General features: G+C 43.2%; 1 protein-coding gene across 2 annotated transcripts in view; it reads left to right on the top strand.

Annotated features, from left to right (window-relative positions):
* Window positions 1–26,563, top strand: part of C2CD3 (C2 domain containing 3 centriole elongation regulator) — a 594,096-nt gene that overhangs the window by 420,469 nt on the left and 147,064 nt on the right. For both annotated transcript variants that reach the window (XM_069640138.1, XM_069640137.1), the window contains one exon: window positions 9,665–10,718. In XM_069640138.1, the coding sequence (XP_069496239.1) occupies window positions 9,665–10,718 (1,054 nt within the window). The remainder of the gene's footprint in view (window positions 1–9,664; window positions 10,719–26,563) is intronic.

Here is a 26,563-nt window from a genome sequence, read left to right as displayed (position 1 = left end):
CTTCAGCCGCCTACACTCTCGCGACTTTCCAAAGCAACTCTTTGCATCTGGAAACTCCAAGCGAGGTGGCACAGCAATCCTGTTCCGGAGGGGGCTGAATCCCCAAATACTGGACTCCATAAGCTGCCCGGAGGGACGCTACATAGCAGTGAAATGCCTGCTAGCGGGACAGCTGTTCTCCCTGGCCTCCGTATACGCGCCGAACACTGGCCAAGCACCCTTCTATGATTCGCTAACCACAACTCTCTCTCCCTTTCTGGAGGGCCAGATAGTGATCGGTGGGGACTTTAATGGGGTCCCGGACCCCGTAAAAGACAAATCGCATCCACCCTCCGCCGGGGACTTCACCACGGCCTTAGCCCTCTTGCGATTATTTAGGACTCTAGGGGTGGTGGACTCATGGAGGGTGCTCCACCCATCTGAAAAAGACTTCTCCTTTTATTCTTATGTTCACCGGACATTTTCCAGGATAGATCTTCTTCTGATATCCCCGCAAATCTTCGCTTTCACTGAGGAGGTGACTATAGGCCCCAGAATCCTATCCGATCACGCTCCGGTAACCTTGGAAATCCGAGTCCGGGGACCTCCTGATCCCCAGCGGCGCAGATGGGCTCTATATGATCCCATCCTTAATGAGATGCCACTCAGAGACGCAATCGCAACCACGATCAACAACTACTTTAAGGAAAACCCTAGCGGAGATACCTCTCTAGCCAACACCTGGGATGCAATGAAGGCAGTGGTGCGGGGAGAACTGATTGCCAAAGGGGCAGCCTATCATAGACATAAACAACAAATTCGTCAGGGCCTTGAAGAGGAACTTGAGAGGGCAGAAAGGATTATTAAGGAGAAGGGCTGGACCCCTAAAACGCAGCGAGCTCTCCGAATAGCAAAAAAGAAAATTGAAGCCCACTACGCTGAATATACCGCCCATCAAATGACAAAAGCCAAACAGTTTTATTATGCCAAAAATAATAAAGCAAACAAACTACTGGTGGCTAAACTTGCCAAGATAAGAAGAAATAACACAATCGTGGGCCTATGGGATCAGCAGGGCAAGACTCAATACTCAGATCACGACAAGCTTCAAATCGCATCGACCCACCTGACCCAGATAATGACCGCCCCGAACAGAGGGAATACCTGCAAAAGGCGGCGCTCCCCCGACTGGAGAACGCAGCTCGGGACTCGTTGGAAGCCCCAATCACCGACGAGGAAGTCGATGAGGCGATAAAATCCCTTAAATCTCGAGCCCCAGGCCCGGACGGCTATACGACGAAGTTTTATAAAGTTTTCAAACCCCAACTCCTGCCACCCCTGGTACAGCTGTTTAACTCATTCAGAACCACAGGTACTATAACCCCGTCAATGCAAGAATCAATCACAGTTTTGCTGCCCAAACCTGGCGGTGACCCGAAGAATCCTGCGTCCTACAGACCGATTGCTCTGCTCAATATAGATGCCAACTTATACTCCAAAATTTTAGCAACCCGCCTGTCCCGGATCTTGCCAGAGATAATCGACGCCGACCAGAGTGGCTTCATCACACACCGCTCTTCCGCTGATAACATTCGTAGAGCTTTGAACCTGGTGGAACTTGCCTCCCGAGACCCCCGAGAGCTGGTGCTCCTGGCCCTGGATGCGGTTAAGGCCTTTGACAAGGTGGACTGGAACTTCATGAGGCTTACTCTCGAGGCCTTTGGCTTTGGTCCAGAGTTCTGCGCCATGAATTTGGCTAACTATACTGCGCCCAAGACCTTTCTCAGGGTCAATGGCATCCTCTCTCCCCCTATTGACTTGACCTGTGGAACCAGACAGGGCTGTCCGCTATCGCCACTGCTCTTTGCACTAATCATGGAACCATTCGCCCAACGGATCAGGCGAAACCCGGCGATCAAGGGCTTCCAATCGAACACAATACACCATAAACTGGCCCTCTATGCAGACGACGTCCTACTAACCATCACAGAACCTCGTACCTCCTTCCCTCAGGCCCTAGCTGAGATAGAGAGCTATGGAAAGGTCACCGGCTTTGCCATCAACTTCCGGAAGTCAGCTGCCATGGGGGTGGCCCTGCCCCGGGAGGTCCGGGAGGCTCTGGCCCCACTATGTCCGATACAATGGACAACTAAGAGCATCAGTTATTTGGGTGTTCAGATCCCAGCTGACCCGGGGGAAGTCTACCGGGCAAACTTTCTCCCACTGTTCTCGGACCTCGAGGCGGACTTAAAACGGTGGGCGGCGCAAGAGATCTCACTGATGGGTCGCATCACGGCCTGTAAAATGAACTTGCTACCAAGGTTCCTATATGCTTGCTCTTCGCTTCCAGTACCAATCCCGGCACCGGCCCTTCGGAATCTACAAAAGAAAATGTCACGGTTTATTTGGAAAGGGAGGAAGCCCAGAATCCCTAGGACCACGATGCTGGGCAATGCTAGACTGGGTGGCCTCGGAGTTCCAGATCTACAAAAATATCAGATGGCGGCCCAACTCGCCTGCATCCGAACATGGCAGATACTTACCAACCGCCCGAGATGGGTGGACCTCGAACAGGCACAACTGCCGCTCCCGCTACGTTTTCTCCCGCATATCAATCCCTCCGAGCGCCGACAGTGGCAGAACCTCCTGATGGCCACCAAACACACTGTTGCTACCTGGGATAAAGCGCTGAAACAAAAGAAAACCCCAGTGGGACTCAGCCCCTCCTCCCCGGTGTTCCTGAACCCAGCTTTTTCCCCTGGCTGGTCCACCCGGAACTTCGGATCCTGGATAGCGGGAGGCCTGGAGACCCTGGGGCAACTATTCGAAGGGGGACAGCCCTGCACCTTTGGGCGTTGTAAAGAACTCTTCCAACTTCAGGAACAGGACAGATTCACGTACATTCAGCTGCGCCACTGGTGCTCCCATCCACAGACCCGCCAAGCCGCCACCCACCCCCCCACGGCTATTGAACTGACCCTAAAGGATCTCCCAACCAGGGGGAGCATCTCCACCCTATACAAACGCCTCCAAAATGACTTCCTAATCTCTAAAACCCGGTACATGGCCCAATGGGAGGCGGACCTAGGCCGCCCGATCGAAGGCCAGCTATGGGTTGACATTTGGTCGCGGGCTCACACCTCTTCATCTTGCATTACGAACAGAGAAGGCACCTACAAAATCCTTCTTCGATGGTATTATCCTCCCTAAGATTACACCATATGAACCCCACACTCAACCCGAACTGTTGGAGGCAATGCGGCCAAGTAGGGACCTTCTTTCATATGTGGTGGTCCTGCACGAGGGCCCAGACCTTTTGGAAACAATGCCTAGCAACAATCACAGACATCACTCAGCTACGACTCCCCCTGGAGCCCGAGCCCATCCTCCTGGGGGCACCAGTCCCCGGGATCTACCCTAGATCTGGCCCTATGGCCAAACTACTATCCCAATGCCTACTGGCGGGCAGAAACGTAATAGCTCGCACTTGGAAAACTGCAGAAGGACCGCTAATGCCTTTTTGGTGGGCAAAAATCTGGGACATCTTAATCGCAGAGAAGGTGACGGCTGCCGGGGCAGGCCACCTACATCGCTTCGAGAACATCTGGCGCCCAATCCTAGACTTTGATTGGAATTATCCAGCCCTGACATACAAGCCCCAATTAGCCAGGAGAACTTTACGGGACGATAACTCCCAGCGGGGACAGGATGGAGGGAGGGAAGGGAAGAGCAACCAACTGTATCACTTTTATGCCATTTGTCGTGAATGATCAAGTTTTGTATCATTTTATCCTGCCTGTTTAAAATAAATATTTAAAAAAAAAAAAAACCTGGCTCGCCTCTGATGTTAATGTACACAGGTATTTGGGGTATATTTTATTGTCCCTGTGTACACAGGCAACTCTAAACAGGGTAGTGTTCTCGAGGTCCGTTGTTGTGACCAAGTCAGCTCTTATGGCGGTTTGCTTTGCTAGCTGAGTCAGTTAACGCCTTCATGTGCTTCCCATTCACCCAAGCTTTTCCATATGTGAAGTCACCCGAAGACTGACATAAACATATGCTGAAGGTCTCTAGATCTTCTTTAGGTTCTTCCCACTCTTCTTCCTTTAGACAGCCTATTTCCAGAGATTCTTCTTTTAAATTCTTCAGACAGTGTCTGACCAAATGCCCAGTTTCTCTACATGAAAAGCACATAAGGGTGGGGTGGGGGGGTCTGCTTCCTTTAGGTTGCTCCCTTTTACTTTCTTCTCTACTTTTAGGGTCAGATATTTTGGCTTCTATTCTTTTCTTCGGGATCCATTCCTTGATTTTATCTGACCCTCCTTATTTATCTACTCCCTGAGGTTGGGGTCGGTGAGTAGGTTTGTAATCTTTCCGTTCCTCACCTTGATTTACTGAGTGGAAGTGTTTGGCTGCATCTGAGTGTTTTGTGCAGTTTCAATGGCCATGGCTAGGATAGGTCGAGTTAATTGTAATACAGCCTTTTGCAGAAAAGGTGGTAAGGAGTTGGTGAACTGTTCTAACATAAACATTTCTATCATTTCTTCTAGGAATTTGTTATTGATCCAAAGGGCTATGGTATTTTTGATACATTCACCCATTTCAAGGGGGGTTTCTCCAGGATTTAATCTAATGGCCCTCAGTGTTTACCGATAGAAGTTTGGCCCACTCTCTTCAACAGCCCTTCTTTTATGGTTACAAAGGATTCAGCCAAAATGACAGAATCCAAATTACCTACCCCACCAAAAGACATAAAACACATACCACAAAAAGTTTGAACTACCAAAAGTTTGAACTTTTTGTGGTATGTGTTTAGGTTTTTGGTGAGGTAGGTAAAAACAAAAAAGGCTGTGGGGGTGAACCGGAGAAGTGCCTTTGTCGGCTTCCTTCTTGGGACCGCTTCTGCCAGGATTCTTCGGGTCTCGCGGTTTCCACTTGCAGCGTCTGCTTTGCTCCGGACTCCAGTAAGTAAATCGCTGCTTCCGGTCACCTGCACATACCCAGGAGTCCCTCACAGGCTCCTGGCGTTCTCACAGTGTGTCCATCTCACGCAGCAGCCTTCTCCTTCGCCGGTGAGCCTCCTGACTATACCACGCCGGAAATCGACCTTCGGTATACCAGACCTCAGAGAGACACAGCTCTCTCCCAGCAACAGCAGGCACTGATTTCCTGTTTCACTTGCCTTTTTAAACTTCCCGTGCACAGGTGTCTATGAGCAGACACTAGAATGCTTACTGTGTTTGGGGCTTTCCTCATTATGCATTGCTCATTTCTTCTTCGTCCCAGTACTTTGATCATTCTAGGACATAAAGTCCAGGTTTTGGAATTGGTTCGGAAGACTTGAATAGACATTTTCAGTAGTCTTGATTTTGGACGATGGTTGGTGGAACTGGAGATGGTGATCTTCCTATTCTTCATGGGAGAAAGAGTGGGCATATAACAATAGGCCATAACGGTATTAGATATGGCAGGGTTATTTTCCAGAGAAAATGGGGGATACCATGTTTCACCTGATGGAGCCATGACATTTCCCAGGACGTTGTCTCCCTCATGTGATCCTCACTAATATAGCTGCCCCCAGGGTCAGGATCAGGTAGCGCTGCTGTCCCCTGGCCACATGGGAGAAGGTCACTGCCAGGAAATCAGTGATGACTCCATCGGATTCATCACAGTACCATTGTACTTTGATACTGCTGGTCAGATAGCACAGCGAGTAGAGCGCTCGCTTTGACATCCGTGCACAGCCTCCCTACGCAGGTTCGAATCCCGGCAGGGCCAAACTCAGCCTTTCATCCTTTCCGAGGTCGATAAATGGGCCCCACACACCGTGGGTAATAATAAGCAGCGCTCAGATGCCTGAGGGTTCGTAGCACTATATCAATGCACTATTATTATTATTATTATTATTATTATCATTATTATACAAGTTCTTTCGATGTTTGTGCAAAAAGGGGGTGTTTTAGATTACAGGGCAGTTTACTTCAGACACAGAGACTTAAGACTTTAATTAAAATAAAAGGGGGTTGGGGAAATGCCTCTTTCCCTGCTCTAGGTGTTTCCCTAGTTAAAACCAAAACTAAGGGTCCGTCAATTGTCAGAATGTTCAAACCAAAACGTCCTGTGTCCAAAGTACGATTATGGCCCTCACATTCTAAAAATCAACTCTACAGTGAAAAGGGAAAATGTGTTTGCCCTTTAGTAGTTCACACATCTTCATAAAAGGAAATATGTAACTCTAACTAAAAAGTTACAGAAGAACAGAGTTTTGTTCCAGGGTGTGGTTCCCTTCCCCAGGATTTCTCTTCGATCTGTTTAATACTTTCGTAGTTTCAACACAAACGTTACAGAGGGACAAAGTTCCTTGTTCCAGACAGTGTGTCCTTTCCTCTGTATTTCTCTTCACTCTCACTTTCAAGAATATCAGTTCCTTATGTTTTGCTTGATCAACAACACAACTGGTACACAAAACAACTTGGCTCTTGGTCTTTATCTTGTTAGGACCCATGGTTCCCTGGTGAACTCTCCTGCCAGGTTCTCTCTCTTCCTTAATGTTTCCACAGCTTTTCCTAGTCCTGATTTGCTCTTATCAGGACTTCATTTCATAATATATTTTACACACTGTTCAACTTGACTGTGCCTGGTATACTTGGCTGCCAGGGCTTTCTCATATACACATGCACATAACTTGTATCTGCCTGGAATACTCTCCTGACAGGGACTTTCTTTCATGAACACACTTGCAGCCTGCATCTGCCTGGTACACTTTCCTGCCAGAGCTTTCTTACATATGTATTTTCTTGCACCTTAAATTTGCCTGGTATACTCTCCTGCCAGAGGTTTTCTCACATGGGCTTTGTGCACACTTCCAACTTTGATAGTCTCTTATATTTGCTTTATCTTGTATTGCATCTGCCTGGTATACTATCCTGCCAGGGCGTCTCTTACATGTGTATTGCATACACTCACAAACTCGGAAGTATCTTATACTGGTTCCATGTTCCCCTTGAAAGCAATGCTTTTTATTTATTTATATTATTTATTTCTATAGCGCGAAACAAAAGCCCAGAGGCATAGAGGCGCTTAACATGACCGACAGACAAAAAAAGGTTAATCAGATACATCAGATCACGGACATAATGTGCCAGGTCAATAGAACAGACTGGGTTTCATTCTCCGTTTAAAATCAGGTAGCAATGAACATGCTTGCAAATCCAATGGGAGAGCATTCCATAGTATAGCAGCCGCTTGTGGAAAAGACCCCCGTGCCACACAAGAGAGCTTGGCGCGTGGAGTTACCAACAAATGGGTATCGTTAGACTGCAATGTTCTGCGGGCTGGTTTCCACGCGAGACATTTAGCCAGATACTCCAGCCCCTAACCATAGATGCAACGATGAGTGATACAGTGTACACGATACAGTATGCGGCTACTCACAGGGAGCCAGTGTAGGGCTCTACGTGCAGCCGACACATGGTCTGTTCTAACAAGTCCCTCCACTATGCGGACTGCGTTGTTCTGTATAACCTGGAGCCGGGACAGTTTCCCCCCGTCCCCCAACTCCCACAGGAAATACCTCAGACAGTAAGGCAGAACCATTTCAATGCAGGTCAATACCCTTTGAACGCAGTTCTGTTCATCAAGTCCTTACAAAACTGTTGACCATGATTACTCATTGAAATGTGTTGCTACATAGGTTCTTAACATCTGATAGACTTCTTATTTAGGTTCTTTAAATATTCTAATCATCGGGGACTATCTTGTGCTCTTCAGACAACTTTGATTGTTCCATTTCATCTGTGTTTTTTGATAAACATCGACAACTTAAACTGCCACCGATCTGTCTCCTATATTACTCGCACATCATCAGGAAACTCTTCTCTCAACAAGTGGGTCAGGTCTTACAGCCCTTCCCTCAATCAATTTCCACAGTGGCCTGGTCCCTGAAGATCTCACTGTAAGTCATCTAAACATATGTGCATACATTTTAAAAGTGGTTAGAAAGTAATTACGCATTCACCATACAAAAGCAAATGGACTAGATTTTTCTATTGGTCTTTAGAGAAGGATACTAATCATCACGATGCCTTGTTGTAATGTAGTCTTGTATTGCCACTGGCCTGGATGCTTGCTGTAGAATGTAGCTGCATGAATGCAGCTCAGGAGAATGTTGGGTGGATCTGTGTGTGAATGTTCTGCGAGTGTCAGTTGGGGGCCTGAGCTGGGTTGAATGGATGGCCGGTGGGTCAGCTCCTTTGTTAGTGATGTTTATACCTTCCCATGTCCATGTCCATGTCTACGCGTGCTGTAACTATAATAAGAGTAACTGGAGTAATGTACAGATTTGTACATATGTGAATAAAGCCTTGCCTGGAACTAACTTAGACTCAGCAGCTGGTCTGTGATTCAGTAGTGCACACTGAATGTCTAACATAAGGCTTTACTACATGCCTCTTTATATAATGGTCTTTCCTTTATTTGTAAGGGTTGCGATTGACACTTGCAGTACATATTTGGCAGCTATGGAGGCTTACTTAAACTTCTCAGAGATGTGGTTTCTTCTTCAAACATAAAAATAAAGACATCTTACTGGTGCACAACAGCCTTTGCTTCTGTCGAAATACCTCCCCCTAAGAGAGACTGGAGAGGAGATGTATTGCTAGCCTTGATTTCCTGCCACACGGTTTAGGTAATTACAGGTCCTTTCTTGGTATGAGCATTCCAGGGTTTTTCTTGAGGATAAGATTGTAATGCAAATCCATCGATTTTTTTTAAAAAGATTTCATGTTAATCAGGATATTTCTCTTGGGGCTTTTTTATTTCTAGGTTCCACTTGTGAGTTATAGCAAACATTGCATAATCTGATTTGTTAATAAGACATTTGCTCTATAGTGACCAAACTCCTTCCGAATATTTGACCAACTTCTCAATACATTTGGTGCTGTCAATCCAGGCAGCCATGCTTCCAAAACCTGTACAGCTAGATAGGTTGCAGATTCTATTAATGCATGCTACAAGCTCTGCAGGAATTTTTCCCTTTAAGCTATTCATACCCATTTAATGAGTGTAAGGTGGCCTCGGTCGATTGCATGTACCCTGGATGCTATTGCTAAAGAAGTGACATGGCAACTCCCAACACTGCTTTTAGGCACCGATCCTTGGCGACATGTTCTGTGACAGATGCTACATCTGCCCAATCCATTTTACAAATATCTTGATTAGTCTATGAAGGCTTCCTTCCATTAATATTAGCATTGTTTGTGAATCCTCCCAAGGGTATGGGAAAAGAGACCCGGATTTCAGAGATAGTAAACATTGCACTTAGTCCATAGTCCTCCCTTCTCCAGTTGAGCAACACACCCCCAACCCAGAATGATAAAAGGTCCACTAAGATCTCTTAGACGGACAGGGAAAGGGATGCAAACCTAGTGGAATGTGCGAACCTCTCACCTGTGCATTGGCTCTGTTTTGTCATTTTTGCTGTGGTAATCTGAGCACACCCGAGTCCTGACACCAAAGGTACCTTTATTATAAAAACATGGGGAAAGGGGATTGCAGACTAATACAAATATTTACAAAAGTGGGTACCTTTGACTTTTCCTTTATTTAAAATCAAATCTGGTGTGTAACTGAAGCATGACAGTTTGAAGATTAAAGATACAAATGACTAACCCTGTTGTTTGGTCAGATCTACAGGTTATTTCAAAAGACAATACACCATCTTCCAACCAAGTGGATAGGAACATCAGCAGTTCAGATCTTCGACCACCAATAAATGCACAACACTTGGTACGTAGAGGTGGGGATCCTGTGGTTTACCAAAATCATTCAGCAGGGGAGAGAGAAAACACCAGTGAGGATAATCAATGTTTCTCTTCATTTGAGTCATTGGATCGGAGGCGAGGCATGCTTGATGAGTTTCTAAAACAATCAGATTTTGCAGACAAGGATCACTTTCAAAATGAGCACAGCCCTGCCGAGAATGCAGTATTCATGATGCAGTCATGCAGTGAAGAGGACTACGATGAAGATGTCATTGAGCCGAGAACTCTTAACGAAGTAACAGCCTTCACTGACAAAACCAGCCCTTGGTCTAGCATGCTTTCGGAGGGTGATCCAGAACCTGACAAGCTGCCATTAGCTATGAAAAGGGAGGAGCAACAGATGGCTAATATTGAGACTGCACCCACAGAAGAGGAAATTGTCAGTAGTCTTTTAGGCAGTGTATCAAACGAAGACCTTCCGAGCCGGTCAGCTCCTTCCAGATCGAACGATTCTCCACCTTTGGGTGAAAACAGCATGTTCATGGAGAGGAGTGGTTACGAAAGAACAGATGATAATTTGGATACAAGTTCAGAACACTCTTTTTACCAGAACCTAGTATCTAATTCGCTTGAAAGAGCTTCCATTAACTGCACTGAGCCCTTGAGTTCTGAGGCAGTACAATGGCCGAAAGAGAAGGAGGTGTTGGACCGCCACTCATCCAATGTTAATAATTTTCATGAATCAAATAGAAGAGATGAGGATTCTCAGATGGAGGCAATGCAAAAACTTAGTGAGAGGAGAATTTCTGGTGCAGACTGTCCACAGAAGCCTGATGATTCTGGGTCCGATGAGGAAAGGAATGTATGCCGATCTGGAAAGACAATGACTTTAGTCAGTCAAGTAAATTCTTCTGGCTTGGATTGTCGGCATCTGTCGGATGAACCTGATGACCACACTGAGAAATCTTCTGCGTTGTTGTATCCTTTTTTGCTATTAGTACACTAGCTATTGATTTTATTCTTGGTCTGCATTGTTCCTTCGTGTTATAGGCCTGCTTTGGGGGACATTATAAATGGAGTATTGGGGATCGTGGAACAATGGAATGATTGCATGCATTTCTCTTTGTTGCCCCAAGGCTGCACTGTTATTTAATTCACTGTAAATACAGAGGTTTGGCTTGCTGTTGGTCTGCATTGCTATTGTTCCTGCTTACGTTATAGGAAGCTGCATCATCTTCACCCCCTGCTTTGCTTTAATGTATACAGGATAGTAGAATTGTCTTTTCACATGTAGTATTGTTAGTTTAAATAAACCATATATAATTAGTTACAAACAAATGCACACATAACATTACAGAACACTAGGATAAACAAACTAACATGGCAACAAAAAATAGCATTTAAGATGCACAAAAGCTTAAATACAGTAGCCCTTAATAATCTTCAAGGTCATTTCGCAGATTAGCAGACAATTCAAATAAAAAAGGCTATAGTTTTGTTATTTCATCCCCAAAACATACAAAAGGGACTTTTTTGTTGTCACGCTTCCTTTGTGCCTCCCACTAAACATTAGCTGTACCTCCATATTGGAGTCTTAGTGTTGAATTATGACAAGCTCATTCTGTGCTTGTAGTTGCACAATATATCATGGTGTGTTAGAGAGTTTCCATTAAATGGGTTTCCCTGCCTAATTGAGAACTCCTTTCCTCCCTAGGAAATTTAAAATCTAAACCCCACCCACTTCTAGTGTTAACAAATTAAAGTGCATGTATATATATTTTTCACCTCTTGGGATTTGGAAATTCCATTATATATTTTGCAGTTACCCCCTGTATTCTGCAGCCCTGAACCTTTTTTATACTGGGTAACATTTTGTGTATAACCATTGCCTTATGATTTCTGTTTTGTTATAGATGTTTAAGTGATATCATCCTGTGTATCACCCATAATCAAAGTTAACATATGCAAGTATTTTATACAGTGCCACTCAAATGAGCCGCTAACCTGGTTATGTATTACCTCATTCTTCAATAATACTAGAAGAATGTTGGATCTAGCAAACCATAGCTTATGAAGCGAAGTGAGAGCGCTAACACATTCTTGGATGTGAATTGCAATAAGGCTGAGATCCAACCATGCATAACCCATTTTTGTAGTTGAAGACAAACCTAGAGTGGGTCTCCAACATGGCCCTTAACCCTCTTTGTAAACAAGCAGCACTTTCAAAGATCCATGCCTCCAATCCATAAAGTTTTATAGAGCCATGTTTTAGATTGTAAGTATCTAATAAAGGTTTTTAGCTAAGCCTACCATTATTGATGTTAAATCACCCTATGACAAGCATAGGATGTTTAGCTCTATTCATCTTTGTTGTTTTATGCTATGTTCACAAGAGGATAACACTAAACACAACACTAAGGCAGGAGTCAAATTGAGGGAGAGTTGGGAGCTTTTTAGCACCTGCATGTGGCCTAGAAGAGCCAGGCTAGCTTGGCAGCAAACGCCACCAGGTGCTACCTTTGGCTCCACAGGCCAACTGATGCTGAACAAACACACCTATGTGAATTTAATTCTGTGTGTGTGGGAAAATCTATAAATGCACATCAGGACACATGTATACAACAGTTAAAGCACACGGGATCTAAATTATTAACAAAGTGATAGGTTTGCATTTTATGCAGAAGTAAGATTTGTGGTACACTATGTACTAGCTCCTGGTTCCCCCATGTACGCTCTTTATCACTGGTTAATGCTTGAGACCCAGGAGCTGCTTTTAGCTCTGACTTATCAAATCTTAATTTCAATCACTGCCAAGGTATCAAAAATATTAAACTACCTCAACCTGGCTACCATCCACATACCATTTAAAACATTGTGCATACTTTCTATTTGAGTAACACCGATGTTTTGTTAATGTTTATTTTATGATTTTCCTCTATTTCATATTTAACTCTGGATGCTTATAGGTGTATGGTATAATAAAACCAAATCTTCTGCCTATCAGAGACATTGAAGATGAGTTGGACCCAATTTAGGGGGAAATGTTAGAGTGTACAATAAAGCCATTCGAGACTTTTGTAATATACAGCTCAGCGAGGACAAAGCCCTGCTTTAGCCCTTTAGTGGTAATAATCTCGTTTGTGGTTTTTCCATTTATATTTAGTGAACCTTCACCTTCGTATTATACAGTGCCATGATAATTTTTTTTTAAAACTTTAATTTGTAGTAATGTTTTGCTGTTATCACAATGACATCATAATATAAGAATTTCAACTGCACCCAGATGACCTTTGCCCCCTTCTTCTCCCTCCACCCACTAAACTTTTCAAACATTACTTATCGGTACCTTAGCATTTACAAGATAATACAGCAAACAGGAATTGGTGAGATTCATCTTCTTTGTAATCATAGGTTGGCTCCCTCAATGAAATAGCATAGATATATCGGAGGCAGAAGTCAACAGTTTGACACGCCTCCCTACTCATTAACTGCCACTTTGTTTCCCATCCTTATATTTCAGCAGTTCTATCTTCCACTCCCCCTAAAACCTTTCTTGTGAAGCCACCTTCCACTAGACCATCTCCCTCATCAATGTATTATGTGTGAGTGAGCATCTACGTTGTATCATATCCCCATTTTCTAATCCGTGAACCACATTCATCCTAAAACGATCCCATATAGTCATTAACCATAGCTGTTAGTTTTTGCATTGTAAAAATGGCCCTGGGTTTATGGATCCAGTCAGATCTGTCAGGAGTTGTTGAGCTCTTCCATTTCTGAGCCACTATCGGCCTCATGAATCTATATTCCTCCCTGTGCCCTCCCTGTCCCCTGGGGGAATTCCCATTAATATTTGTAGAGGGTCCAATGTGAGCCGTTCTTGTATTATATCTTTTATCCAGCTCAAGAGTTCTACCCGATACATTTGAATCTTAGTGCAGTTCCACTACATATGGGAGATGGAAACTATTTGTCCACAGGCCCTGGGGCAAAGGGCAAATGATCTGTGATATATTTTAGAAAGCTTGAGTGGATCCCAGTGCCAGTCATATAGTATCTTGAAGTTATGTTCCTTTGCCGCTTTGAATAAGTGCCCATAGAAAGTAACTTTATAGATCTTGTCCCATGTCTCCTTAGATATTTCCTCTCCCACCAGATCCACCCAATATTGTTTAACATTTTGTCTGTCACTGATTTCAGAGGTGATCAGAACTATAGTATCCCCTTTCTATTCTCAGATGTGTCTGACTTTTTCAAAAGGTGTCAGTTCTCTTGTCAGATTTGATTTTCTTTGCACTTTGAATCAGTGAGTGTCCTCTTAAGCCGTACATATTCAGATATGGAGAATATGCCAGGAACCAGGACCTCCCGAACGGCATCATACTCCAAAAATTAGCCTTTGCGAAATAGTTGGCCAGCTCTTTCTAGTCCTCTTTGAGACCATATCTGTGTGTTCTGAAATCCTTATTGAGAGATATCAATTAGGGGTCCCCATATCGAGGTTATGGCAGAAGGCCACATGGAAAGTCTATCATTAGACCTGCATTTCCTCCACAAGGACCAAAGTACCCCTAATGTTGGGTGATGTCTCAATCCGTTGGGGATCGATTTTAACGGTGACCACAACAGGTCTCTGACTTTTTGGGGGTGAGCCTCCAAGTCTTCTAGATACATCCAGTAAGAGCCTAAATCATCCTTCACATGTTCTGGAATGTCACTCAATTGAGATGCCTTATAATACAAGTGAAAGTCGTGGAATCCAAACCCTTCCCACTCCTTGGGTAGGGTGAGCGTTGGTCTTTTTATCTTGCCATACGGATCGAAGTGCTGCTTGGAGGTCTCTGAAATAGCTTTCTGGGGGACTAGTTGGGAGTGCTGAGAATAAATATAGGATTCGTGGAAGTATGTTCATTTTTACAGAAGTAATTCATCCATACCATGAGAGAACCAGCAGGGCCCAGCATTTTAGGTCTTGCTTAATGATCGCCAGAAGCGGGCCAAAATTCATAATTGCTATTTTAGAGAGGTCTCTAGGTAAGCGGATGCCAAGGTATGTAATTGCAGATTTTTCCACTTTCATGCCTAGGACTCTGGTACTGGAGTCAAGACTGTATCCGACCAGCAGGATCAGCATCACACTTGATTTTGCACACATTTATCTTCAGGCCCACAAAATGCCAAAACTTGGAGATCTGTGACCGCAGTTCAGGGAGTGAGGCATGCACATCATCTAAGTAGCCCAGTATGTCGTCCGCGAAGAGGGATAGTTTAAAATATTCTTCTCCACATATTATTCCTTTAATTCCCAGGTCACTTTTATGGCTATCGCTAGGGGTTCCATTGTCACAGCAAATAACAATGGTGCAAGGGGACACCCCTGCCCTGTTCCACTAGATAGATGAAATGGCTCAGATAGCTAGATCAAGGTGAATCGGACGCTATCAGGGCTCTATATAGTGCGGCTATCCACTTATGATAGTTAATTCCTAGGCCAATTGTTTCCAGAACTTTAGCCATATATTGCCATTCCACTCTGTCAAAGGCCTTCTCCGAACCTAAAGAGATCAGAGAGAGACCAGAGTGCAGCACATAATGCATTCAATTGATTGTTTTTCTAATGTTATCTGAACCCTGACTCCCACTGATGAACCCCACTTGGTCTCTGTGGATCAGGGATGGTAGAACACCCTCTAGTCTTTTACCCAACCCTTTCGCCAATATTTTTACATCAGTATTTAAAAGGGAAATGGGCCTGTAGGAAGCGCACAGCGTGGGATCCTTACCCTTCTTGTGTATAACCACTATTATGGCCCTTAGCATTATATCTGGTAGGTCACCCTCTGCCAGGAAATTGTTAAAGACCTTCACTAAGTAGGGAGCCAACTTAGAGCAATGCATTTTGTAGAATCGTACAGAGAATCCATTGTCGCCCGGAGCAGTGCCCCCTTCATTTTTTTAATTGTTTGTATAACCTCTTCTGTTGTTGGTGTGTCTAAGGTAGAGGCTGTCTCATGGGAGAGATCCATAATTGGTAGCTCGTCGAGAAATCTAGTTATGTGGGAGCCATTGCCACTATATTCCGATGTAAAAAGGTGTTCATAAAAGTTCATACATTCTTTTCCATAGACTGTTGGGCCTTCGGTTGGTCATATTGCAGCTACCATTTTAGATTGACAGTTTTCCTTCAGTCCCCTTATCCCCCTTCTCTTGATATTTTTGTTTGAGGAATAACAGTTTACTTTCAGTGTCCTGAATTAACTGGGCCTTAAGTTGCGTATTGTAGTTTTTACATTTTTCTTTACCCCAAGCTGTGTCGTGTATCTGTTAGGCGGGCCACTGGTTGGGCTGCGGCTATCTTCGCCCTCAGTTCTGACTCTTGGTGTAACCGGTCTTTCTCTTTCTGCGATCCTATACATATGAGAACCCCCAACCCTTAATGGCTGCTTTAAACTCAGCCCATAATGTTTGTGTCCTGACTTCTCCATTATCATTCAATTCAAAGTATTGTTTGATTTCTGTCAATAGTGATTAGGCTACTTCTTTATCCTTTATCAGGGAATCATTGCACATCCAACTCCCTTTCTTAATGTTAGCTAACCAGTCCCCCATATGAACATGGACTAGATCGTGGTTGCAGCTTTCGCACCGGCATCACTCATGATTCGGAAACAAAACCTTTCAGGTCTCTGTCAGCTAAGATGATATCAATCCTGGAAAAGGAGTTGTGTACCTGGGAGTAATATGTGAATGGTGGGTCTCCAGAATCAGAGTGAGTCAGACCTATCAGAAATTGAAGCCCTAATGCAATTACAGCAAACAAATAAAAAAAAAATAAAAGACTCGCGAATGATCTGGGACAGAGAACAGAAAACAGTGCTAGGGACTTTAGGAACCGACTTACCAATGAGCCCGGGGTCATAACAGCAAAAAAGAACTTAATGTCAAATGAAGGTATCCACGATAAGAGAAAGACGATCAAGATGGAAGAGTACACCTGTTCCTGTACTATAAACCCAAGCCAACAGCAGGAATCAGTAGCCACCACAATGGTAGACCTGCAAAATATGTTAATTGCCTTAACCACACAAACAATGACACCATATGTAAGACTACAGGAAGTAAACCTAGAAACAACGAAAGAACATGCAAAGATCCTAAACTCCATATACAATAAACAAGAGTCTGGAACAACTTATATACAAGATACAAGAAAGGCTGAGTGTAGAAGCCGAAAACAGTTATATCTGGCAACAACGCCTGGCAGAAATAGCAAGGTAAGACCGAATGGATAAAGCTGAACTCACAGAAGCCCTAATCACGATTACTAAGCCTTCGCTAACATGTAATAACCACAAGAACAGACCCAAAAGAAGAACGAATTATATGAGGAATTTATGAAAGGACAGAAAGCAAAAATAAGAGACTCTAATAACCAGGGCAAGGAAAATAAATTCCAACACGAAGATACGAGCCCTGAAGCGAATATACTTTTGATTGATTTAACATCAGATACAATAAGAAATAAACCAAACGAAAAATATCCAAACCAGAAAGGAGAGTCAACAGAAACAAAGAGAGATCAGAACAAGAAACAAAGTAAAGGGGACCAGAACTATAGCATATTCGAACCACAAACACAGAATACTCCAGATAAAGTAAAAATGGAAAGCAAGAAAAAACAAATCAAAAAACAACAGAGAGGCTCGAGAGCTTTCCTCCGACACTTGGTACAAAGTGATAAGGAAATTTCCAGCAAACAAACAGACAGAAATAAAGATGCCAATAAGATCGAAAGCTATTGGAAACATGACCGGAAAAAAAAGAGGAGTTGAAGAACCTACACAAGGACAAGGAAAAAAGGCAGAAAAGGCGACAATTCAGAACTCAGAAACAGAAGAAATAGAAAAGAGAAACATTGAATTGTTGATGAACCTATCTACTTACTCGACACAAGACATTGAAAATAATGAGAATGAGAACAACGCTATCTGAACAACAAACAGACATGACTTCAATGATAATAGTAGACTGTTGTGAAGAAACAAACACAGGAACACAAATATCCAGAGAGTTATCCTGTGAGGAAATATCGGACGATGAACTGCCCTCTGAAAACAACAATCCCTTGTTAACAAGTAGAGAGAGAGCAGACCACGGAAACCAATCAACAGAGACCAGCTATATTAGCTGCGAGGAAATATCGGATGATGAACTGCCCTCCGGAAACTACAATCTCTCGTCAACAAGTAGAGGGAGAGCAGACCCATTAGCTCAGAAGGATCTGAGCGAAATGAGAAAAACGACCCCTAGGTGGAAAGCATGCAACTGGAACAACAGAAATTTATTGACCCCCATTGGAAACCTAAAACCATCCTTCTGAGACTAGAAGGGAAATCTGACAAAGAGTCCAAAATTATCATGAATAGAACAAACACACTACGCCTCCTACAAGCAATACCGAAACTGAGGAAACTGAACTCTAAAGATCTCAAATTAATTGAATTCACCAACGAGAAAAGACTGGACAAAATATGGATATATTGTTACAAAACAGAATTGATGAGACAAATAACAGCTTGCCCTAAAGAGATTAAGTCATTGGGGTTTACTATTACAGAGGAGGACTGCCAATATAACAGAATCACTGATACCAACTATATACCATGGCGAAACAATAACAAAGCTTTCAAACATCAGCCACGGTACAGATATGACGTACACAGAGCACGAAGAAAGGATGACATACAGAGAAGAAAAGAGAGAAACTGCCCAGTACATAAATACAAAATATCACCATCAGTCGGTGAAAGAGACAGCAGGATAGAAACAGGAGCCCTCACCCTTTTGGAGAGACATCAGCACCGAAACCGAACAGAGAGGACTATATAGACAGGAGATCCCATAACAACAAATACCAAACAAGAAAAAAAGTTATAATATGCTCATGGAACACAAGAGGCCATCAACACTTATTTCAAACGGATCAACCAGAATTGAATGAAGCAACTATCATACGTCTACAAGAGACATGGCTGATTGATCCCCCAATATGTGAAGGCTATCTCACTTACACAAATCCGGCTAACAGAACGGGCCGACCATCAGCTGGACTCATCACGCTAATTAAACAAGATTTGAATGCAGAAGTCGTTGAATACCATAACATAAGTGGCTGGGGCCAAAATATGATATTGAAACAACGAATCCGCTAATGTGTACCCCAATTCCACTGAGCACCACAGATATGTATCTAAGCATCACAAACGTCTATTGGAACCCCAGAAAAACTAAAGAGGAGACAGTGATAGATGCAATAATGTCACTGATAGATAGCACTGCCCAGAAATATGAAGGCGTAGAATTTGTCATATGTGGTGACCTTAACCTCCATTTATTCGATGACGAAGGGGAAATAATGGAAGAACATGCTCTCGAACAACGAGCACGGAGATGGGCAACAGAACTACAAAATAGGAATTTTGAACACTGGGATGCAGTTAATAAAGAAACAGACATACCAGATCCTACACGGTCGCGAGGGGAAACCAAATCAATTATTGACTACATCTTCACCACTAAAGGAATACCCCAATCTCGAACTAAAGCGGTGAATATATATAGTAAACATAGCGACCACTACATCCTCAAGTGCACGTAGGAAATGAACACCACAGAGCGCCCAAGAATAAACATCCCCCAACTCACAGTGACGACTAGAATGAACAGACTAAAGATTCCAGTGAACAAACTAACAACGCTCACCGAAAGGTTGAAGACCTCGTCACTAGAAGATGCCGATAGAGTCAATTATGGATGGATATTCAAACAATTTCGATTAACAGAGAAACAGAAAGACCAGCCTCAACTCACACCCAAATACACATACAATAAAGCTATAGCCGAAAAAAACACAAAAAGAAAACCGCAATAAAGAGAGCCAAAACAGAATCTCCCCGTAAGAAAAGGCGAATAAGCACAGCCAAACAGAGATTTAAAAATTGGCTAAAGAATGCAAAAATGATGCAAGATCAAGGAAATGCGGAACAAATGATGAAGACCCTCAAAAATAACAACACAAGACACCTATGGGAGCTACTAAAACCGAATAAAAACAGCAAATACGTAATGATAGTAGACATCTCTGAAGCCTCTTGGGTAACATATTTTACTGAGTTATACTAAGAAAGAACACCAGAAACCAACAAGAACTACTTACCATGCGAACAGAGCTGGAAAGTTGACTATAATATTGAAGAAATCACCAACACAATTAAGAAGCTAAATGCATCAAGAGCACCTTGACCCGATGGCATGTCAAACGCTACCCTAAAAAAGAATCCTGAAGCTTGGGCAATATTCTGCGGAGAAATCATCGAGCTCATCAACTGCACTAAAAAGTTGCCGGGTTCCTGGCAATTGGCAACCCTGATTCCAATATACAAACAAGGCGCAACCAAAGAACCAATGAATTATCGGCCACTAGCACTTCTGGATCCGCTAGGAAAAATATTAGCCAATCTGCTACTCAAGAAACTCAATATATGGTCCAAACAAACTAATCATTTGGCAGTGAGACAGACCGGATTTGTCCCTAATGTCGGTACGAACATAAACTTGATAATCCTAAATATGCTGAAACACGAAGCACTGACGACAAAAACACAAATATATGTAGCTTATGTTGATCACAGCCTGGCTTATGACAAAGTCAATCGTGGCCTACTATGAGCCAAACTGGAACAATGGGGATGTCCGAGTGACATACTGGAACCCATTAAACTACTATACACAAATACTAAAATCCAAGTAAGAATGACAGCAGACGGAGTAGTAACAAAATTAATCAATACTTGGCATGGACTAAAACAGGGTTGCCCCTTGGCAGCCGCATTGTTTAGTTTGTTCACATCAGACTTTGAGAAAGCCATAAACGAACCAAGGATAAACCCACCAAAACTAAATGCCACGATAGTGCCTTGCGTAATGTATGCAGATGACATCATCTTGCTGGCCAAAACTCCAGGCGGACTCCAAATGGCACTGAATAAAATGCAGGAATATATGGAACAAAACGAACTATTAATAAACATAAAGAAAACAAAAACAATGCTGCTGACAGAGAGAAAGAAAAAAGGAGAAAATAAGTATACATATTTCCTGAAAAAAGAAAAACTTATCTAGGTTACCACATACAGATACTGAGGAATCTGGATCAACCAATCAATAACGGAAAGACCATGGACGAAACATCTGAAATCAAAAACCAAAGCCTTAGCAAGACAGGGCCTCATGATACATAGGAAATATGGAAAATGTTCCCTTAGAGCAGTACTGACATTCTATAAACAATAGGTGACAGCGATTTTAACCTATGGAGCAGAAACAATGATTAACCTGGACCAAACCATATGGACAAAACTAGAGGCGATATTCTGGCGGAAAACATTAGGGCTGCCGAAAGCAACGCCAATGATTCGGATACGCTACGAATTGGGACTTCAATCCCTGCAATCAATAGTGGAATGGAAAACATTAGATTTGTTCAGGAAAGTAAACAGCGAAGAAAAGATTCCTGCCCTGGACATCCTGAGAAGATCAAAATATGAAGTCAATGACCTAGTATTAAACATATGAAAAGAAGCAACCAGGAGGATATGCATGAAAAGAGATAATACATTAGAGACATTGACACGAATGCCCCAGATCGCAAAAAAAAGATAGCGCGTCTAGATTGGATTGAGACACAAGAGCTCAAAGATCGATACAAAATGAACTTAAAATGCGAAGGTGAATCCAGAGTGTTAACCAACTCCCACACTACCTCAACCTGTACCCGGACAGAAGAATCTGAGACAAGTTTTTAAGACTGAGATTGAATCTCCTCCCTACAAGAGAAGTACTGGGAAACTGGAGCCAAAACAAGGCGGATAACAAAGATTGCAGATTTGTCGAACTGCCGGGAAGAGCGAAACGATATATCACATCCTAATGGAATGCGAGGCGCTTTACGAAAAACGTCTGATATATGGTGGCAAATACCAAAGCGCCACAGTAGAACTGACCACAAAGGAAAGATGGAACCAAATCCTAATGGGAAACAATAGGAAAATGGTTGCTACCATCATCCATTTTTGGGAAGACATCACAACCGAGAAGGAAACCCAACAGGAATGATGGGGAAAAAAAGAAAAATAATTAACTAATTGACGCAACATAAATGTATTTTAGTAGAACGGAAATGTAAGGTTTAAGATACAAACCAAACACATTTTAATTAAAAAAAAAAAAAGTGAGTCAGGGAATCTGTGACTCCCAATTCTTGGTTTATCCGATAAAATCTCTGGCAATCTCCATCTCTTGGCTGAGAAGCCCCGACATCTCCCATTCTCTTTCTATCTCTACTGGGATCAAGGATCATATTAAAATCACCACCTACCACCAGAGTACCCTCCACAAACAACTTCAGTTTCTCCTTTACCGCTTCCTAGAAGGCAATTTGTCCTCTGTTGGGACAGTATACCGATCCCACCATTAAAGTCTTTCCCTGCAACTTTCCTCTGATGAATATGTACCAGCCCTCAGGGTCTCTGAGCTCCCTCTCCACTACAAATCCCAGCCCATTTGCTATTACCACTGCCACCCCACCCTTCTTCGCAGTGGCTGATGCCTGGAAAACTGTGCCTATGGTTTTAGCTTTCAGACCTGGTTCCTTTCCCCTCAACCAGTAATATTCCTGCAAAAACAACACATCCATTTTGGATCGTACGAATTCTCGGACCACCAATGACCATTTAATGGGGGAGTTAATGCCTCTAACATTGAGAGAGCCTATCAGGTCATACTCTGTTTAGCCATAAAACATATAATTGTGATCTCCCCTTGTATCGCCTGTATGTATCGTTATCTGTGGCAAAATTAGCAAACAAAAAGTCTCTTTGGCTATGCATTTGCCCTTCCCGGATTGTATTAACATTGGAAGTAGCATGTAAACTTCATAACTCGCCCCATCCCCAACATTTGCGATTTCCACCCTCCCCTAGTGTCCAGTCCCATAGCTATGCCATGATTGGCCAAAGACTGACCCACCAGTAGTTCTTAGACCACTGGGTCACCTAAGCTCAATACCTCCTACCCTGAGCCCTCCTACCCTCATCCCCAACAGAAACATGGAATTTGCTGGACTGTAATTGCCCCCCATATAATGCTCATTGGGTGAACTCAATCTCCCACTGCACCACTTTTCCTTTCTTGCAGAACCCAAGCCTCAAAACCCAAGGCCTCACGAGATACCTCCCAGAAGGAGTAAATAAAGGATGCAGGTTTAAATCTAATAACATCGACACAGTCTACCCAAATTAAGAGTGACATTGTCATTATCCAAATATTTCCATCGCCGCTGTCATGGTCATCAGCCACGATTTTCCGGGTGGAGGCAGAGGGGGATTCAATTTCGTTTACTTCCCCGATCCTGGTATCCGCCGCCTATCTGGGCTTTCCCCAACTCATTCCGTTTCTGTTGCTGCCATTGGAGTCGTACCCCTGATCATCCGAATTCCCCCCAACAGCTCTACCGTGACTCTTTCAATATCATCCTCAGTTCCCAACTTGTATGTATGGCCCTCAGGTTGAAAGGAGAAGGTGAAGCCCCATTGGTACCTAGCCCCCTTCTCGTTTAGCAATTGCGGGAGGGGGGACACACATCCTGCGTCTTGCCAGTGTAAAAGTAGACAGATCCTGGAAGATTGTAATCTTCGCATTTCCATATGTTGTCAGACTTACTCGTCTTGCTTTTTCAAGGATCTTTGCCTTCTCCGCATAGTAGTGAAAGCGGGCTGGAATAGAACGTGGACCTCTGTTCCCCCACCCCCCTGCTTTGTGGGCCCTGTCTATTGTGGACTCGTTGGTTGTGTCCTCACCATACAAAGTTTTGACCACATCATTTATCACTCTCAATATGTCCCCCCTCTATTTCTCATTCTTTCTCGGGGAACCCCAAAAATCTCCTCTCCCTGTTGTCGAAATCGTCCATTTTAAGGGAGATTTCTTCTTCTCTCCTTTCAATCTCAGACAGTCTCATGTCTGTGTTTCCAAAACATCCACTGAGGACCCCTTGTAATCTGTCATTGATCGTGTCCACCCTTTTATTAAGTTCATCCAATCTATAGCCTATATCAGATCTTATGCTCCTAATCTCCTCCCGTAGCGCCGCTATGTCCTTCTTCGTAGACATCGTATGTCCCGCAATTTCCACCATTGCGAGAACCTCTGCACTGGAAACTGGGGGACTTGACCCAGAGCGTTGAAACCTTTGCAACCATTTTTTCCAGTCCTTCAAAGGAGAGGATTGTGTCTCACTGTCTTTACTGGAACCCTATGTTCTCATGTTACCTCCAGTAGCCTCAGACAAAAAGAACTTCCTATTGGTATGATCAGCGGGCTAGAGCTTTCAAGGAGAATTTGGATGGCAACCTTGTAGTTGTATTGGTGTCCAGAGGGTCTCAGTGTATTTACTGACTGTGCAGTCTATCATGCAGTCTACCACCTGGGTGTTTGTGGGGTTGAGCCCCGAAAACAGCATCCTCAAGGTTAGGTGTCTGGGTCTGGTAACAATTGGTCCCCAGGGTGGTCTTCAAGTAGAGCCCAGATTAGCTATGCAAGTTTCTTATATAGCTGGCTGTGTGCCTTATTTTATAGCCCCCAAGGGTGGTTCCTAGTGGTCAGCCTTACTGCAGATGTGTTTTTTCCACTATTCAAAGGCCCCACCTGAATAAAACCTATAGGGATTTGTCTTCCAGAACAGTACTTCATATGCAAATTGGCTATGGGTCAAGGTTTCCTACAGAGCATATGGAGGACTGTTGACTATATTTTGCTAAAGAATATAACATAAGACTGCAGTCAGACTATCTCATACTGCGTGTGATCCATCTCTGCATCAATCACATTCTCACTGGGTCATGCTTGCCTGGAGTATCACGGCCAGTGGTGATGGAGGGGTGATATTTCAGGTTCCTCTGGGTCGATAAGCCATAATTTTCGGCCAAGGCTGCTCTAAGGTACCACGAGGGGCTAGCCAGAATCGCTTCTGAATTAGGGTGGGGTGTAATCGGGTGCTCAGGACCCTTTTCAACCCAGTGATCAGCGAGCTACGTGGCTAGGTTGCTTCCATCCGCGTGCCACCTGGTGGCCTCCGGTCATGATTATTTTTAACAGACTTCAGGGTATACCACAATTCCATAGCTTACGCCATAGTTTATCATCTTTCAATTCTCAACTCAGTCAAATACTATGGAATTTGTTTTATTTAAAATATTTATTTTTGTTTTATTTAAAATATTTATGAAAGCGTGAACAAGACACTTTATCTGAGTACTGTACAATAACATAAAATTGACTAAATACCATAAGGACGGGAATAGATTGTAGAATAGTCTACAAAAAGACATACAAATGTTGTTTCTTGATGTGACAAATATTATAGACAACAGCAAAACCATAATAATAGCAGTAGAGTGACGTAGGCAAAATTTGTTTATCCACCATCCGATCAGACAGTTATTGCAGTAACACTTTAGGAAATACTTCTCTTGGCGCAGCCAGCAACAAAACTAATCTATAAAGGAAAGGATCTATCCTTAGTCCCTTTTTTCAGTCAGTCAAAGATTTATTTCGGTAAAACATACCATCAAACTTTAAACATAACAAAAACAAATAAGACAAAAAAGTATCTCAATAATATACATAGTACAGATTACAATAAATAGGAACAAGTCTGAAATAGATCAAATCAGAACCCTAAACAACATTTTACATACAGGTAGTATCTCACAAATATGCCTAGTTCACAATAGAATAAATATGAACAAGTGTATAAATCCAAACCCAAGATAACGTATTATAAATAAGTAGTACAATCTGATAATGTATTATCACCCAATACCAATTATAAATTGGATAAGTTCTTCTTTCACTCTTAAATAACAAGAGAGTCTGTGCGATAAGGGGTGGATCGGCAAGAAGAATAAAATACATTGCAGGTCTGTCTTGTCTAAAATTGAATTTACACAATAATGGATTCAAGATGGGTTTGCAAGTGTTATACTAAGAGGACAGAAAAAGCAGCAGATCTTCAGCACCACCATTCCACAATTCACAAATGATTTTAGCTGGTGTAGGAACCAGCCACTTGGCAGTCACTGCCCTTAAGGGTAACAAATTGAACCAGGCTCTAGTCATAAGACACTGATCTTTAAAATGCTTGGAGACAATTAGAAGTTAAAATAACATGTTGTCTATTAGCACTTTTTTGCAAGTTCATTTTGTTCTCAAGAGCAGTCACTGGGCCTCATTATAACGTTGGTTGCCGGTCCAGAAACAACAGTACCGGTAAGCTTACTGGCACCGTTGTTACTGGACCGGCAAAGTACTAATCTGCTGGGCGTGTGCCCGGCAGTCCTGACTTGCCGGGTGGAACGGCACCCGCCTGCAGAGTTTCAGGGGCGTTATTAACGGTGCTGGTGCTTCCGTGGTCCCCACTCCTGTAGAGTCTTCTGGGACTCTATGGGAGTTGGGATTAACAGAATTACCGGCGCCTGACTTCCCAGCCACCGTGGTAGGAATACCCCAGTGTTACCGGCAAGCCAGGCGCCTGTAACTTTTTTCTGTATCACAAGCAGGGTTACCTACCGCCAGACCCATAATGTGGCCCACTGTCTCCTCAAATCTATTCTTGTATATCCACATGGCTTTCACATCAATGATCAGAGGATTAGTAAATACAGATTCTACATATATCATATCTGAAAGCTTTCTGATGTGCCTGA

This window comes from Ambystoma mexicanum, chromosome 7q (assembly GCF_040938575.1).
Source record: "Ambystoma mexicanum isolate Mex_15411 chromosome 7q, UKY_AmexF1_1, whole genome shotgun sequence".
NCBI lineage: Eukaryota > Metazoa > Chordata > Amphibia > Caudata > Ambystomatidae > Ambystoma > Ambystoma mexicanum.
This window is presented reverse-complemented; position numbering and strand designations above follow the sequence as displayed.